At 35.2% G+C, this 16844-nt stretch overlaps 1 protein-coding gene across 1 annotated transcript in view; it reads left to right on the top strand.

The window, feature by feature from the left end:
• LRP1B (LDL receptor related protein 1B) overlaps positions 1-16844 on the top strand; it is a 1636277-nt gene that overhangs the window by 1074492 nt on the left and 544941 nt on the right. The window contains exon 33 of the mRNA XM_026453105.1: positions 13693-13833. Within this exon, the coding sequence (XP_026308890.1) occupies positions 13693-13833 (141 nt within the window). The remainder of the gene's footprint in view (positions 1-13692; positions 13834-16844) is intronic.

Raw genomic sequence — 16844 nt, 5'->3', positions numbered from 1 at the left:
TCAGCCTTGTGAAAATTTCTAAGGAAGAGCTTACCAAGCAGATAAAATAGCAAATGAAAAGTCCTTAAAGCTAGATCGTGCTTGGCATGTCCCAGCTGGTGTAGCTAGAGTGACAGGAGCTTCATTCAGAAAAGAGGAGGGTCAAGGGAGAAAGGTCCTGAACAACGTACACACTGTAGTAAAACCTTAGTGCTTCACTTTCAGTGCCAGTTGAAGGGTTAAACAGAGGAGTTATAGAACCTAGTTTAGATGTTAAAAGGAGTACTCAGCATTGTGTGCCAATTGTACTGTAGGGGAGAACTTTAGGCGTTCATGGGGGAGACTATGATAGCTTGAACTAGTGCAGTAGCAGGGGCAATGGAAGACACCAAGACCCAGGTAAGTAATTTGGAGGTAGGTAATTGGATTATATTGTTAAGGGACTATTCACACTCCTGCTTCAATGTAGGGTGAATTTTCTCTCAGTGGCTCCCATTTTGCTTCTCAGACTGGACCTCAAAAATGTCTCAGACTCTTGTTAATATTTTCTACAGTACTTTATCCTGCCCTGAATAAGTAAGTTGATATGGGGGAGTATATTACTCTACTAGGGCTGCCATAACAGAATACCACAGCCTGAATATCTTAAACAATAGACATTATTTTTCACAGCTCTGGAGGCTTAGAAAGCCAAAATCAAGGTGTTGGTAGGTTTGGTTTCTTCTGAGATCTCCATGGCTAGCAGATGGGCACCTTTTTGCTGTGTCCTCACAGTCTTTTCTGTGTGCACATCCCTATGGTCTCTTTTTCTTAGAAGGATATCTTTCCTGTTGGATTAGGATCCACCCATATGACCTCATTCAACTTAATTATCTCTTTTAAGACTCCATCTCCAAATATAGTCACATTGAGGATAGAGCTTCAGCATACACATTTTGTGGGGATGCAATAAAGTCTTTAACAGGGAGGGTTATCACCTAATCTAACCCTCGTTAGACTTTGCTTAAGCAGAGCCCTCTTAGCAAAGAGGCAAATAATTCATTACTTTCCTAAACTGAGCATATGTAAATGTCAAATAAAGATTAATTTTTTAACATTCTTAACTCAGTTGTTATACAAATAAAGAGGTTCTAATATTTTGTTTCCCCTACTCTAATATCATTTTGTGTAAAACTGGAGACCACTGCATTACAAGGATGGCCATAAGACCTTGTAAGTTGTTACTATCGTTAATTTATATTATTTTTTTTTTTTTTGCCACCAACAGTAATTACACTATTAATCTCAACCAGCCTCCATGAAAATTTATGTCTCTAGACACAAGAGAAGTAGTGTAAAATTATAGAAAAGTTGTGCAAATCCATCCATGATTCTGATAAATAATTCCACACACATTCTCATTGATAGTGGGTGGAAATATTTTTCTGAGTTATTTATGTAGCAGAATCAGTATAGTCATATGTAAGTTTTCTTTTTTTGTTGTTGACTCATTCATTTGTTTATTCCATATAGCTACCAATTATTGTCCTTACCATTTGAACCATTTGGCTAAATAATTTACATATTGAATTAATGTGGTGGAATGTTTCTCATTTTACGTATCAGGGGACTAGTACTAAAATCCAGGTAACTTAAGATCATCCAGAGAGTAAGTGTCACAGCCAGTTTTCACACCAGGTTTGTGTGCTTCCAAACTGCATTACCTTACCTAATGTAACTTTCAACCAACCTTGAAAATCACCTGTGTGCCTGGTTTTGGACTGCGAATGGAAGATAAAAGAATTAATAAAGGCCTATCTCCTGCCCTGAAGAATCTTATGTTTTAGGTCAAGGTTGGTGGCTCCACACTTGTAATCGCAGCTTTTTGGAAGGCCAAGGCAGGAAGATCACTTGAGGCCATGAGTTCAAAACAAGCCTGAGCAATATAATGAGACCCTGACCCCACACAAAAAAATAAATTATCTGGGCATGGTGGTGCGTGCCTGTAATCCTCGCTATTCAGGAGGCTGAGCTAGGAGAACTGCCTGATCTCAGGAGGTGGAGGCTACAGTCTACTTCACTCTGGCCTGAACGACAGAATGAGAACCTGTCTCAAAAAAAAAAATCTTATGTTTTAACCAAGAAGATAGACATGTAAATAAATAAAGTCCTATAAGACTATGAATGCTGTTATATAATTATACATAGACCACAAACCCATAAGGGATCAGGTGGATCCTTCTACCTCTTGGAGATTAGTAAACTTTCCAAATAATGAATCTGGAAATATGTCTCCATTATTCAGATAATGGGAGTAGAAGTGAGTGGAAGGAATAGCATTGGAGGGAAAGATTCCAGATGGAAGAAGTAAATTGAGGCCAGCACAAAATGGCACAGAGATGTTTCAGATTTATCCTTTTGGCAACTAGAAATACTATCAACTCTATATTAACCCATTACCTGGTAGTGGAAAATAGGAGGCAAGCACGGATAAAATGTGGTTCAGACCCACTTAATCCCCATTTGTGATTTAAGATGGATATTTAATACAAATGTATTAAATTAAAATGTTTAAATAGTTTACTGTGTTAGCTGAGTAGTTATTTCCTTCTTCTTCCCCATCCTACTCTTCCTCTTCTCCCTTTTTCAAATGAAAATAATTTTAGGTAACATCGGTTTTCATTGAATGAACTCTACATTTTATTTTCTAAATATCCCAGCAAGCAGTCATTCAGAGCTGCCTTGTGTTTGTCAGCTAACTCCTTGCTCTCACTGTCATTCTCCCCTTCACATTGCACAAATATTAGTTCCCTGGCAACAGTCAAGCCATCACAACTGGGAAATTAAATTACCTGCCATTCTCCAGTTTTTCTCTGTGTAACCCCAGACTGCCCCCTCAGCTCTCCATGAGGAAAGTCTGTCAATATAACAATGCATGGAAAGAGTTTAGGGCCATATCTGTCAGTTCAAGGCCACAAAGGCTTGAAAGCAAATTCTGGGCTTTGTTCTTCAATGCTCTCCATCTTACCTTCATTGTCCTCCAAATTATCCGCTTAAGAAAAAAAAAGAAAAGAAAAAAGTCTTGAGAAAAGGCATGGAAAAGAGACTTCTATTCTGCCACTGCCACAAGAAAGAGATTTTTGCACAGAGCTTCAGACAAACTGCGGAGAGCTGCTCCCACACAGAAGAGAAGCTAATAGACTAACAGACTGCTGTAAGCAAACATATCCACCTCTGATTGTCCAGGTGGAGGGGCGTTCCTGATTTGTAGTAGGTACAGTGTAAAAATGTAATGGCTCCTACATAATTATAAATAATAAATTCACTCTGATATGTAGATATCTCTCTCGTTCACAATAGTTTTAATTATTTTCCCTTATAAATATGCTGCCTTTTGGTTATTTTCTTCCATGTTTTGCCATAACGTGGTTAATCTATCCCTGGAAAGTTGAAAGTTGACTGCAATTCAATATTCCTGGAACACAGAGCACTTTGGGCAGTCACAGATCTGGAGATGGAAAATTAAGCAGGCAGCTAATCATGGATGGCCTTTGTGCCATGCCTTTGGCAGGGGGAAGCCATTGGAGAGTTTTAAGCAGCAGAGGGCTATGCTCACATTTGCATTTTAGAATAATGGCTCCAGTGTTCCCTCAGCAATGGCAGTCAGGAGAATGAGACGTGTTGAGACCCTGAGCTAATCAGTTTCTATGGGGATGATGAGGAAGTAATGCTGTCCTGAGACAATGAGGACAAATAGTTAAGTGGGCAGTTTAGATCAGGGTCTAGGAGAAGCAATGGAGGTGGGGAGGGAATAAACGATGACTGTCTGGCCTCGCCTGTGGTGACTGAGTGGGTACCATTCGCTGAGAAAAGTCTTCTGGGAAAGACTTAGGATTGGGAAAAATAAATTAAATTTTATTTTGGTAATGTAAAGTTGAGATGACTTTGTTGTATTTAGGTAGAAATGCCTACTCTACAGTTAAATAAATGAGGAGGATATTTAGGGATAACATTGAGATTTGGGAGCTGTTGGGGTGACATAGGGGATAGTTAGTGCAGTCGCAAGTGAGAACACTCCCCACCCTTCCCAAATTCCCAGGGTGTCTTTTGATATTGGTGATACTGATTTTGATATTCTAAAAAATATATTGATTTTTTAAAAGTTGTAGATATTATTTGACTATCTACAATAGATCCATAGATACTATGGAATCTCAAGATATGGCTGACCCCTCAACTTGTATTTTTCTTGAAGTTCTCTGATTTCCTGCTTCCACGTGGCAGCTTGCGCTCTAGATTTGCTGCTGTCCTGCTTCGGTCTCTAATCATTGTCATGCTGAAAGGTTCTCTTTTGCCTCTCTCTCAATTTCCTATGTATCATATACTCTTTTCCAGTTTACTCCTTTGATTTAGTGAAGTACAGCTTCCAGCAGCTTTCTGAGAAAGGTGCTTGTGAAGCAAATTTATCAAGACAATGATGTCTTTTATGTTTACATTTCAGTAACTGAGTATGGAAATCCAGATTGGAAATAATTTGGTATCAAATCTTTTCAGACATTCTCGTCTTCTCAATAATAAGTCACAGTTGACAAGTCCAGTGCTACTATACTATTATGTTTTTTGATCATTACTCTTTCACTCTAGAAACTTGTAGAATTTTTTTTTTCCTTTATTCCGGCATTCCATGACAACATGTGTCTGTTTTGCTGGGAACTTATTTGTCACTTTCAATCTAAAACCTGATGTCTTTCAATTCTGAAAAATAATGTCAGATTATTTTTAAATGTTTATTTTATTTGTTTTACAATAGTCTCTTAAGGTCATATCACTTAGAGGGTGAACTTTCGTTTTCTGTTTATTTCCTTCCTTAAAGAATATTTCTTTGATGATTTTTTTCAACTTTAAACTTTCTATCAATATTTTAAATTCACCTGTACTCCTTTTAATTTCTCACAGTTCAAATTTTTTTTAACCCTTTCTTCATTATAATCTCCTCTTGCTTCATGTATATCATTTCTGTAATTTCTCTGAGGATATTTATTTGTTTTCATTTTATTCTCTGTTGTTTTCTATTTTTGCAGCTGCTTCTGTTTCTTCTGAGGTTTTTTTTTTTTTTCTGTTTATTTAATTTGATTTCTTGCTCATGATGTAGTCATTCTTTAATTGTCTGGTGTTTCTGGGCTGTATCTTCATCTTTTTAAAGATCATCAGAAATTCTGAGTTCAAGCAGCAGACCTTATGTAATGACAAACATCTTTAAAAATAGCTGCACTGAGCCTTGTGTGTGTGTGTGTGAGGAAGCAGAATGCTCCAATTATCTCTTTCCTCAGAACGTCGGTCTAGACATATTCCCCCAACAGGGAAACCTTTTAATATCTCATGTGGGGCATAGAAACCTGGATGTCAGCCTCTCCAGTAGTTGAGGTAGGGGTCTGAGGTCTAATTTACCGGTTAGGTCTGTGGTTCTTAACCCTATTTGCACATGATAGTGGGAAATTTGTAAAAGTCTCATGTTCATGACATAGGCCAAAACAATTCAGTGACAATCTCTAGGGGTGGCACCCAGACATTTTTAGAAAGGTCTTCCAGCTAATGCTAATGTTTGTCTCAGGTGAAGACCCACCCGGCCAGCAGCACATCTGCGTCACCTGAGAACTTTTCATAAATGCAAAATTTTGGGCCCCACCCTTGAACTACTGAATCATATAGTCTGCGGTGGGGCCCACCAATCTATGATTTAAGTAGTGCTCCAGGTAATTCTAATTCAGGCTGAACTTTGAGAACTTCTAAGGTAGATTATCCCTTAGTCCTTCTTCTCAGTGTCCTTTTCGGTAATCCTTTTGGGTGAATTTCTAATCTTTCACCAGGCTTGAGGAAAGGCACTCCCTTGGCAGTGTAGTCTGGGTTCTAACCACTTTTTTAATAGACTGAAGTGATCCTCCTATTTTCAATTGCATCTATCTCCCTATTTTTAGACATTTTAAGGCCCACAATTTCTAATCTAGCCTGAGCTTCTGCTCTGACCTCCTATTGCAGGTCTAGACTTTAATTTTATCGATTAAATCATGACCAATTATAATTTACTTTCAATTCACTTCTGTTTTTATTGCCATGGTCTTCGCTCCTATTCTTCGTCTGTGTAGCCTTATGAATTTTTCATTGTTTTCTTATAAATTTTGGTTTGCCAGGAGAGAGAAGAGATAAAATTGGCCAGATAAAATACAAGACACCCAGTTAAAATTTAATTCCAAATAAATAACAGATTTTGTTTTTGGTATATCTTAATAAATTATTCTTCATTTATCTGGAATTCAAATGTAACTAGGCATATTTTCTATTTTAAACATGAAGGGCTGATTTTTGAGAAAAATCTAATTTTAAATCATGGATCTCAACAATTCTGGCATAGGGCAGTAAAAATGCATATTCTGAATATTTCAAAGCTAAGTTATTTTAATGATACATCTTAAGAGGTAAAGCATTATCAAAATTTAATAATTATAATTCCAAAATACAATTGAAATATGTATTGCAACTGCCTTTAATTTGAGTTGAAACTTTAATTCAATTTATATTAATCAAGTTATGTTTGCACTGAGTAGTATAGTGTTAATTAGGTTCAATGGAAGACGATTTTACGAATAGGGAGGGCAATGTAGTGGAAAGAGCATTGAAATTGAAGTAATGCCGACTGGGAGTTAACACCACGCTCTCACTGTGTGGCCTTCAGGAAGGCCACCTTTCACTTTTCCATTTGCTTATTTTTAACAGAGTGTGTGTGAACACATCATATTGCTTTTATGACAATGAAATAAGACAATTGTATTTACTGAATTTAGAGACTTGCAAAGGGCCTGGAACTTAGTAAGTGCTTGGTAAATATCATTTTCCTTCTTTTCTTTCTCTCTCTTTTGGAGAAGATTTTGGAGACTGTATGGTAGGGTCAATTTATATTTATGTTAATTATTAATATTAACATATTTAACATATGAATATTAAAATATTTCATTAATTCCTTTAATATCCCTGTTAGTGAATGTATTATTTTGCTAGGACTGCTATAACAAATTTCCACAGAAAACAGAAGTTGATTTTCTAGTAGTTCTGGAGGAGAGAGGTCTGAGATCAAGGTATTGGTAGGGCTGGATTCTTCTGTCACTCTCCTTATTTGTAGATGACTGTCTTCTCCCTGTGGTTTCACGTGGCCTTTCCTCAGTGCATATCTGTGTCCCAATGTCCTCTTCCTATAAGAAAACCAGTCACATTGGATTAAGGTCCATCCTAATGGGGTCTCATTTAAACTTAATTATTAAATACTTCTTTGAAGACTCTCTCTCTGAATACAGTCTCAGTCTGAAGTCCTGGGACTTAAGAATTCAGTATATAAATTTTGGGTGGGAGTTACAATTTAGCCCCTAACCATGAAGTAGATTTACTCATTATTACTTATACACAGCTTAACCCGTACCCTATACTAGCTTCTTGCTTCTGTACAGCTTAAGCAAGCAGTGTTTGAATTTCAATAATTTCTGAAGATTGTAACATCTTCATGTCAATAACAGTGTGAAACAATAACAACAAAAAATGTGAGATGAACAAATGTGATTCCAAGTAATAATTATGCAGTCAAAAATAAAGTTCAAAAGAATGCAAAACACTGTGAAGAATATAAAGAATTATAAGACAGGATCCTTGTTCTCAAGAGGTTTCATCCCTGGATAAGGAGTCAAAATTAGTAGAAGTGAAACAATAAGGAAAAGCAACCATTAAATATAAAATAATGTGAATCTGTCTGTAGAGGAGCCTTAGAATGATGGAGAAGGATGCATCAGTGTGGGCTATGCTAGTGTGAAATACTTAGGATGCGGTTATACTCGTGCACCAAAAGGTGGATATAGTGGAGTTATGTGCAGATACATGTATGGAAACCATCATAAGTAAGAATTGAACGATGCCTATTTCTTTCAAGCACTAATAGCAGTCTTCACTTTTTTCTCTTTGGTTATTTATGTATGTCTGTCTCTGTTACTAGAATATTAGGTCTACAATGTCAGAGATCTTATTACTCTTGTCTCCTGTCATTTTTCCATCATCTGGAATCATACTTCACAAATAGTAGATGCTCAACATTAATTGAATCAATGGATTAATAAATATTGTAAGATGGTAAGACTGGAATTGGAAAGGAGTCTCAGTAGGTGGAATAAATTTGATTTGTAGGGCTTTAAAAATCTGATAGAGAATTTAAAATTTGAAGCTGTATATAATGAGGAGGCTTTGAAAAATCTTAAGCAAGAATTATGCCTTATGAAAGATAAGTTTTAGATGATTGTAACAACCTAGAATAATTTTTCCAGGACAATTGGGGTCTTAGATTGACACTGGTCATTCTTGAGATGCCTGTTGTCTGAGTCCTAATGGTCCTTGATGAGCACAAGCTTCTTTGGTCATGGTCTTCAAGGCCGTGGTTCTTTGTAGTCTGCTCCTTTACCCATTTATTTACCGACCCTGTACCATGCCATCAGAATCCAACTGATCATGCTCAGAAACTTTATGTGTGAACAGAGGGTGGTTTTGTGCTACTCTTAGAAGCCCCACCCACCCAAAACTATGATCCAGAACTGGGTTTCATAGACATCTCTACTGCCTAGGGAGCCAAAAAAGGGTGAGTCTGGCATTTTACATGTTGCCTGTGGAAATTAGTTTTCTCCAGGGCCAAAAGGTAAGGTAAACAACACAGTGTCTGCCACAGTTCGGCTACCTTCTAGTGGTCAAGGAAGAGAGATTTTTTTAAAGTCTTGTTTCTAGTCTCCTGTAACAATAAAAATAATGCAATCAGAAACAATTTTTTTTTTATTATCTTGCCATAGAGATGTGTTCAAATGTTCAGTTTTAAATGAATATAACCAAAGCCCATGATAAATTACTTAGCTGACTGAATGTGATGATTTGCAGAGAGAAACATCTTGGAGAATCATCTACCCCCATAGCTTTAATGTGTGTAGTTTCTGCTCCAGACTCATTGGGTCCGAGTGGGTGAGTAAGGAGCGAACGTCTTCATTTCCCTAACATTCAGTTAGGGGTGGTCCAAATAAAAACACCCCTGTGTTTCAGTGTTATCGTTTTAGCCTCACTCAATCACCCATGTCCCCATGGTGAGGGGCTTTGGCCTAGGAGATAGAAATGGAACACATTTTGATTTGGACTTTAACCATGGCCTTTTTCTTTAGTTAGACAGCCAGCCCAGTAGGCCCTGAATTCTGCATTTCAGGTAAATTCCTCTTGTTAATTTTTAATTTTGTCCATAATTTATGCTTTAATATGTTTATAAATTTTATTTCTGAAATAATATACGCATAATAACAGAAAAAATATTGCAGAGGAAATTCTTATCAATTATCAATAGCAATGTGTCCTACTCTAATCTTTCTATCCCCACTCCTGCTTCTCAGGAACAAATCTCTTACAGTTGTCTATTATTAGTTGTAGTTGTACTACTTTCTTGCCTTCTTTCCTCCCTTTCTGTTTTGATTTCTTTCTTTCTTCTTCCTTCCTTTTTTTCTTTCTCTTTTGCTAGAGTTCCTACTCCCAGAGTCTTCTATTCTCATGATCCAATATAGACAGCTTTTTATGTTTGCCTCGTAGCATTTATTCTGGGGCTTTCCTTTGCCATCTGGCTTTGTTAAGTTTCCTGTTTTTTAGATTCCTTCTCATTATCTTGACTTATTTTCTCATTTTGTTCCAGCTTAACTTTCAGTTTCTGTTTAAGAAAGAGTTCATGGGTGGTAAATTTGTGATATTTATCTTCCCTCTGCACTGCTACACACACGTATACACACACACTCAGAGAGAGACAGACACACACACACACTTTTTTTTTTTTTTTTTTTTTTTTGAGATAGAGTCTCGCTCTGTCACCCGGGCTGGAGTACAGTGGCACGATCTTGGCTCACTGCAACCTCTGACTCCTGGGTTCAAGTGATTCTCCTGACTCAGTCTCCTGAGTAGCTGGGATTATAGGCGTACATAACCACGCCTGAATAATTTCTGTATTTTTAGTAGAGACGGGATTTCACCATGTTGGTCAGGCTGGACTCGAACTCCTGACCTTGTGATCCACCCGCTTTGGCCTCCCAAAGTGCTGGGATTACAGGCGTGAGCCACTGTGCCCAGCCACACTTCTTACGCTTAATTAATAGTTTACTATACAGTTCTACCTAGATTGTAATTTCCCCTAAGAATTTCCCAGGCATTACTTCAATGTTTTCTTGTTTCTAGCAATGGTGAAGAGAAGTCTAGTATGGTAGTTAACAAAGAAGGACTGGGTAGTCCTTTGTAAGTGACTTACCTTTTTCTTATCTCCAAACTTTTAAAAAAGATTTTTTTTTTTTTTTTAAGCACAGTGTTCTGAAATGTTACATGCATATATTCATTTTTTCTATTCTCTTTGCTGGTGAATCACTTGAAACTGTCATCCTCAAACTTTTGGGTTGCAGGACCATTTTATAGTCTTAAAAATTATTGAGATCCCTAAGAGTTTTTTAGATTTGGGTTATACATAACGATATTAGATATTAAACCTGATAAAATTTAAAAATATATTTATTACAAATTCACTTAAACATTACAAAATAAACATTAAGATTTGTATGTTATATTTTTAATGTTAATAGTTATATTTTCTTAAAACAATTAGGAGAGTGGCAATGGTCTACATTTTGCAAATTTTCTGAATATCTTAATATAATATAGCTGAATTTTCATATCTGCTTCAGGAGATGTTGTGTGGGTTCATATATATGCCATTAGAATAGAGAGGATTATTTTAAAAGCTTTTTCAGATGATCGTGAACATTCTTCTTTTAAAACTACACCAAAACTCAACAAATGTTAGTTTCTTAAAGGTGAATAGCAAAGAGCGTATCTTTAAATTTTTATTTCCTCTCATATATAATTTATTGGCCTAATTTTCACTACAAATTAATCATTTACTATGCATGATTTTGGCTTTGCTTGTGTTGTTCATTTGAAAAACATTGCTTCCTTCAGTTATGTATATCTTCCTAGTGTAGACATATTTCATTATACCATATCAAAAAAAAAAAAAATACATTCATGAATATTGCCAGAAATCTCATTAGAAAAATTTTTAGGTATTAGGAAACTGTCAAACTTATGGTATTGATAGAAGTTTCCCAACACTCTAATCTTCATTTGAAAGCTTTAATTTTATCATTGAAAATAAATTATCTCAGTTTTCTTATATGATACTTTTTTATATTTCATTCATTTTTGAGTAAACATCTTTTCAATATTTAACTCTGAATAGCCATAGTCTGTCAGTCATTCTTCAAAGATAAAATGATGTTCTATGAAAAAAGTAGCTAATTATTTTTGCAGCTCAAGCAATCTCATAAGACATTCCCTCCAGGCAATTGTATGTTGGTATGCAGCAGAAGGGCCTTATGCACTTTTCATTTTATGACACAATATTCAAATGTCATGTCCTAGCTTTAATAAAATTAATACTTTTTATTGATCAATTAAGGTAACTTTTAAGTAAAACTGGCATTTTTTTTTTTTTTTTTTTTTCCCCTGTGAGTGTATGGCAATAGTGAATTTAGTGATTCCTAGTACAGTTTAATGCTACTGGCTACTGGGTTTTTAAAACAAATATTCTATTTTTTTTCCTTCCTATTATTTTCTGAGGTTTCTTTGGTCTTTTTTCTCTATATTTTGGAAGGTTGCCTCCACCATATTTTCTGATGATTCTATTGAAAAATACTTTTTAGTAGATTTTTTAATCTCTAAAGACTCTTCTTTTGTAATTGCTCATTTTTTACGGCATCTTTTATCTTCTTGAGTGGCGTATGTACTAGAATCTCTTGCGTACGTTAATTAAATATTAGATAATTTAAAAATTTAAGATTTTTTCCAAATTATTATTTGTGCACCTATGTTTATCTTAGTGTTTATTTTTCATTGTGCTAGTTTTTCTCATTGAGCTGGAGAGCCTTGATTTCCTATGATGTTAAATTTAACAAAGAAGGACTGTGTATGTTTCGTGGATGTCTTTTACCTTTATGAGAGTAGAAGTCTTTTCACTTGGTATCTTTCTTGAGAGGAGCTCTGCAAGGCATTGGACACAATAACTTGCAGGTTTATTTTAGGAGGGACCTGGGGGTCAGGATTTGATTCCCGCGAATGCCAGAATGAAGAGAACTCTGTTGCATGGCACCAGCTTTAATATTCAAAATCTCTTCACTGAATATCATACTAAAGAGCTGTGGCTACTTATTTGAGACATTTTATCAGCTATCAGCCCTCTGTGAACTAAGGGCAAAGAGCTAAGGAGATGGAGGTGGTATTACATATAAAAATATCTTTATTTCATTGCTCAAATAGAGTTAAATAACCTTATTTCAACTTCTAGGTAGAAATTGATTGGTGGTCTCAATTTGTGGCCATTAATTCTTTTCTTATTGATAAGTCTAAATCATTCAAATCCTTTTACATTATAACTTCATTTTAAATTCCTGCATTGCCTTAAATGTTTTTAATGTTCTCATGGAGTCTTGGAAAGAACACAAGTTTTGCAGATAGGGAGACCAAATATGTAACTTTGATTAAGTTACTTAATCTTCATAGAGTCTCAGATTCTTTATAAAATGGAACGATAATAGTTTCCTTACACTTTTGCTTTCACAATTTGAAATGATACAATATGAGGGGGAGAGCTCTATTTTATTTTTTGTTTTTTTAGTCTTGGCACATTGTAGATTCTCTGATATCAAATGAGCATTCAGTAGGTGGTAACTATAAATTAATACAGTTTTGGAGAAAGGGTCACTAGGAGAAATAGAGAAGGTTAACAATTGTGAAGAGACCAGTAACGGAGAGCACAAATGATTAAAAGCTTACACACTTTTGGCCCGGCACAGTGGCTCAGGCCTGTAATCCCAGCACTTTGGGAGGCCGAGGCGGGTGGATCACAAAGTCAGGAGATTGAGACCATCCTGGCTAACACAGTGAAACCCCATCTCTACTAAAAATACAAAAAATTAGCTGGGCACGGTGGCGGGCGCCTGTAGTCCCAGCTACTGGGGAGGTTGAGGCAGGAGAATGGCGTGAACCCGCAAGGCGGAGCTTGCAGTGAGCCGAAATCACGCCACTCCTCTCCAGCCTGGGCGACACAGCGACACTCCATCTCAAAAAATATATATAAAATAAATAAATAAATAAATAAAATAATAACATAAAAATATAAACTTACACAGTTTTAATAAATAGAAGGTTGGAGAACAATGTATATTTTATAATTGTTTAGCAATTTTGTTAGATTTTGCCATTTATTTACAAATACGTATAGTACAAAACTACATGATCATGTTTAAGTATGTAAATAATAAAAGCTGATTTTATATGAATTTGAAATATGTTTTTGTTTATATTTTTATACTTACATATTATGTAAAGTATAAGAATATTATATATTCTTTTCTAAGAAAAAGAAAAGTTAAATTGAAGAATCTAACTGTAGAGGGGAAGGAAAGTTTGAACAATAAAACGTCACTATGAGCTGCATTTTTTAATGTAACAGTGATTTTACTGTTACCCTTAGAAACAGAGTTTGGAAATAAAACAAATCAGAAAGTATTATAGTTTAGTAACTATTTATTATTATTTAATAAGAAAATTATACTTTCCTTTAAATAATATTTTTTCTTTTACTAGATAAGAAACTGTGGTGGGCAGACCAAAACTTAGCTCAGCTGGGAACCTGCAGCAAAAGAGACGGAAGAAACCCCACCATCCTACGGAATAAAACATCTGGGGTAGTTCATATGAAAGTATATGATAAAGAAGCACAGCAAGGTAAGTCACACTAATGAATTTGTGCCAGGTTTTGAATACATAATGTGCTCTTTTTCATACTAGCTCCTCAATTCAACAATAGAAGGTTTCTATTCTTGCTTCTAATAACAAAGGAAAATGTTGCATACTACTGTGGGAGAAATGCCTTTAACATAGGTGCATAATGAGCTTTGAAAGCATTAACAAACCTGCCTTAGGAGTCTTAATTTGTCAGCTCTTCAAAGAGGTCTTATCCTGTTCTTGACTAAAAAAATACAAGAATAAGAAAATATATCCTGGCAAAATATATACAATGTATAGTTAAGCCCAGAATCTGAATGAACTAGGGGCCTTCAAATGGACTACATCAACAAAAGAATTCCACATCCAAAAGCACTACATTGTTTGGCTCTAAGCATTCTGCATTTTTGTTTTTGCTTGTCCAAATTGTGTGCAGTGAAATGGAGTGAGAGAAATAACAGATGGTTTACCTAGGTAGACTTGTCACACTGCCCAAGTGGCAACTGGATTAGAGATGGCAGGCAGTACAGCCCCACATCTGCTAGTCCTTTCTTACTTTTTGCTTCATAATGCATGACATTAGCAGAATTCTCTTTCTTAAAACAACAACAACAAAAGCAACCCCCCCCCCCAAAAAAAAATGTGCTCTACTTTCATACATTAGTCTCTTCCATGAAAATCTTTAGCTTCACATACTTTTCTTAGGAAAAATTTTCCAGAATGATTTTGAACGCTAAGAAAGGGATTTTCATCTGAAGGATTTGGGGTATGTCGACCAAAGCAGAGAAGAATAGGGGAAAAATAGGAAACCAAGGAGACTGCTATTTCTGAAGATAGGTGATGACCATCAAGCAAGCAGAATTTATTGGACATACCAATTGAGAGTGCTATCTGCACATCAGGAGATAACATAGAGATCAGATTAGGGCTTGCCTTCCCTGTGCAGGCAATGGGTCACGTTGGTTTGGAATCTTTACTTGCCCCAGGCAGAAGAATACATATTCCTTATTCATAAAAAATTAATAACTTTAGAAGAAAAAATTGCTTTAAACATTTATCTAAAGTATTTGTTGGGTTGCTTTCATTGTTGAGAATTTATGAACGTTTGTCGATTCATATATACAGAATGTACTTGCACCCAAGAGAATGTATATACATATATATACATACATGTATAACCTAAGAATGTGTATTATACCCAAACGGTTATCTATGTGTTCTCTGAATTTTTGGCGTCATGTCCACAATAATAAACAAGGATATTTTTCACTAGCAATTCAGTAATGAAATTTTTCTGTATCAAAATAATAATTATACTGACATTCAAGTCATGGGAAATAGATTATATAATTGAGAATAAAATACTGCTACTCAGTAAATAAAACATTGAGGCATTTTCTCAGATTTCTATAAAATATAATTATGTGTAAAAATTCACAGTACTATTGTAAATCTTAGTACATAACACTACATATAAGACTGTATCTGAAAACATAACATTAGAAAATATGAGAGAGAGGGGGAGGGTATGCAAGAGAGTGAGAGAGAGAGAATTTCCAAACTAAGCATTTTAAAAAATTTACCCACTTTTCCAAACTGTGAACAAGCATATGCTTTGTTTTAATCTGTAAATTAATATGTCAAATGTTCTAGATATAATTCCAATGAAGTTTGTAGGGGGAAACATTTAGTATATGATTCTCAGCGCACTTTTCCCTTGTTAACAAGATTTTCCTCATCTTTTAAAGATTTGATTCTATAGGTATAATTGGGTGTTCTGTGCTCTATGAAAGTATTGCCAAATGAACAAGGACCTCTAGCACTTAGAAATCAATGGTATAATATGAATAAAGTTAAAATTTAAGCAGTGAAAATACCATTTTTACTAGAATATGCTGATAAAGGCATCTGTATTAAAGACAGTCCCATTAACAGAATTACTGCAGGTAGCGTAAAAGCTTCATTAATATGAAATATGACCAATTTAGAACTCTTTAAGGTGTTAACATTACTACATATTTGGATTTCAAAGTACAATTAGTGACTTAATATATCATTTTTGACAAAGATCACTGGAGAGTTGAGACTTCTTGTTAGTCAAATGTACTTTTTAGCTCCACTAGAGATCTGGGGCATGAGGTTTCAACATCAATGCCATTATAAATTATTAAGCCAAGCTAGTATTTATAATCTGATAGATAACAAAATTTTAAAAATAAAACATAAATTTGTTACATAAATTCTTACTTTTTAATTTTACTATATTTTTCTACTCTATATTTAGCAGAAAAGGAACCTTATTGTAAATAATAATTCATTTCATTATTTTTTACTTTTTCTCTGCTTCACTATTAATTTCTTCTTAGAGACTAAACAAAGGATACAGGAAATGTATATGGTTAGTGTTTAACATTAATTGTTGAAATTTATTAATTTTATTGTTTATCAAAAATATAGTTATCTCTATATATATCTGAATATTTATCCGAACTATTAAATATAATACTTATATATGGCTATTTTTGCAATTATATTAAAAATATATAGCCCCAGACCCAGAAAGTCCTTTTTTTCACGTATTTTTGCTATTATCAAGGCTATATAACCCCTCACATTCTTTTATTTATTTCTCTATTTTTTGAGATGGAGTCTCACTCTGTCACCCAGGCTGGTGTGCAGTGGCACCATGTTGGCTCACTGTAACTTTCATCTCCTGGGTTCAAGCATTTCTCCTGCCTCAGCCCCCTGAGTAGCTGGGATTACAGGTGCCCACTACCATGCCCAGCTAATTGTTTTTGGATTATTTTAGCAAAGACGGGGTTTCACCATGTTGGCCAGGCTGGTCTGGAACTCTTGACCCTAGGTGATCTGCCCGCCTCGGCCTCTCAAAATGTTGGGATTACAGGCTTGAGCCACCGTGCCAGGCCACATTCTCTTACTTTTAGAAGTTCATTTTCTTTCCTAACATATTTTTCTTTACTTGTTTTTTGTTTTTTTTTTTTTTTTTTTTT

The sequence above is a fragment of the Piliocolobus tephrosceles genome, chromosome 11 (genome assembly GCF_002776525.5).
Source record: "Piliocolobus tephrosceles isolate RC106 chromosome 11, ASM277652v3, whole genome shotgun sequence".
In the NCBI taxonomy this organism is placed as follows: Eukaryota; Metazoa; Chordata; class Mammalia; order Primates; family Cercopithecidae; genus Piliocolobus; species Piliocolobus tephrosceles.
This window is presented reverse-complemented; position numbering and strand designations above follow the sequence as displayed.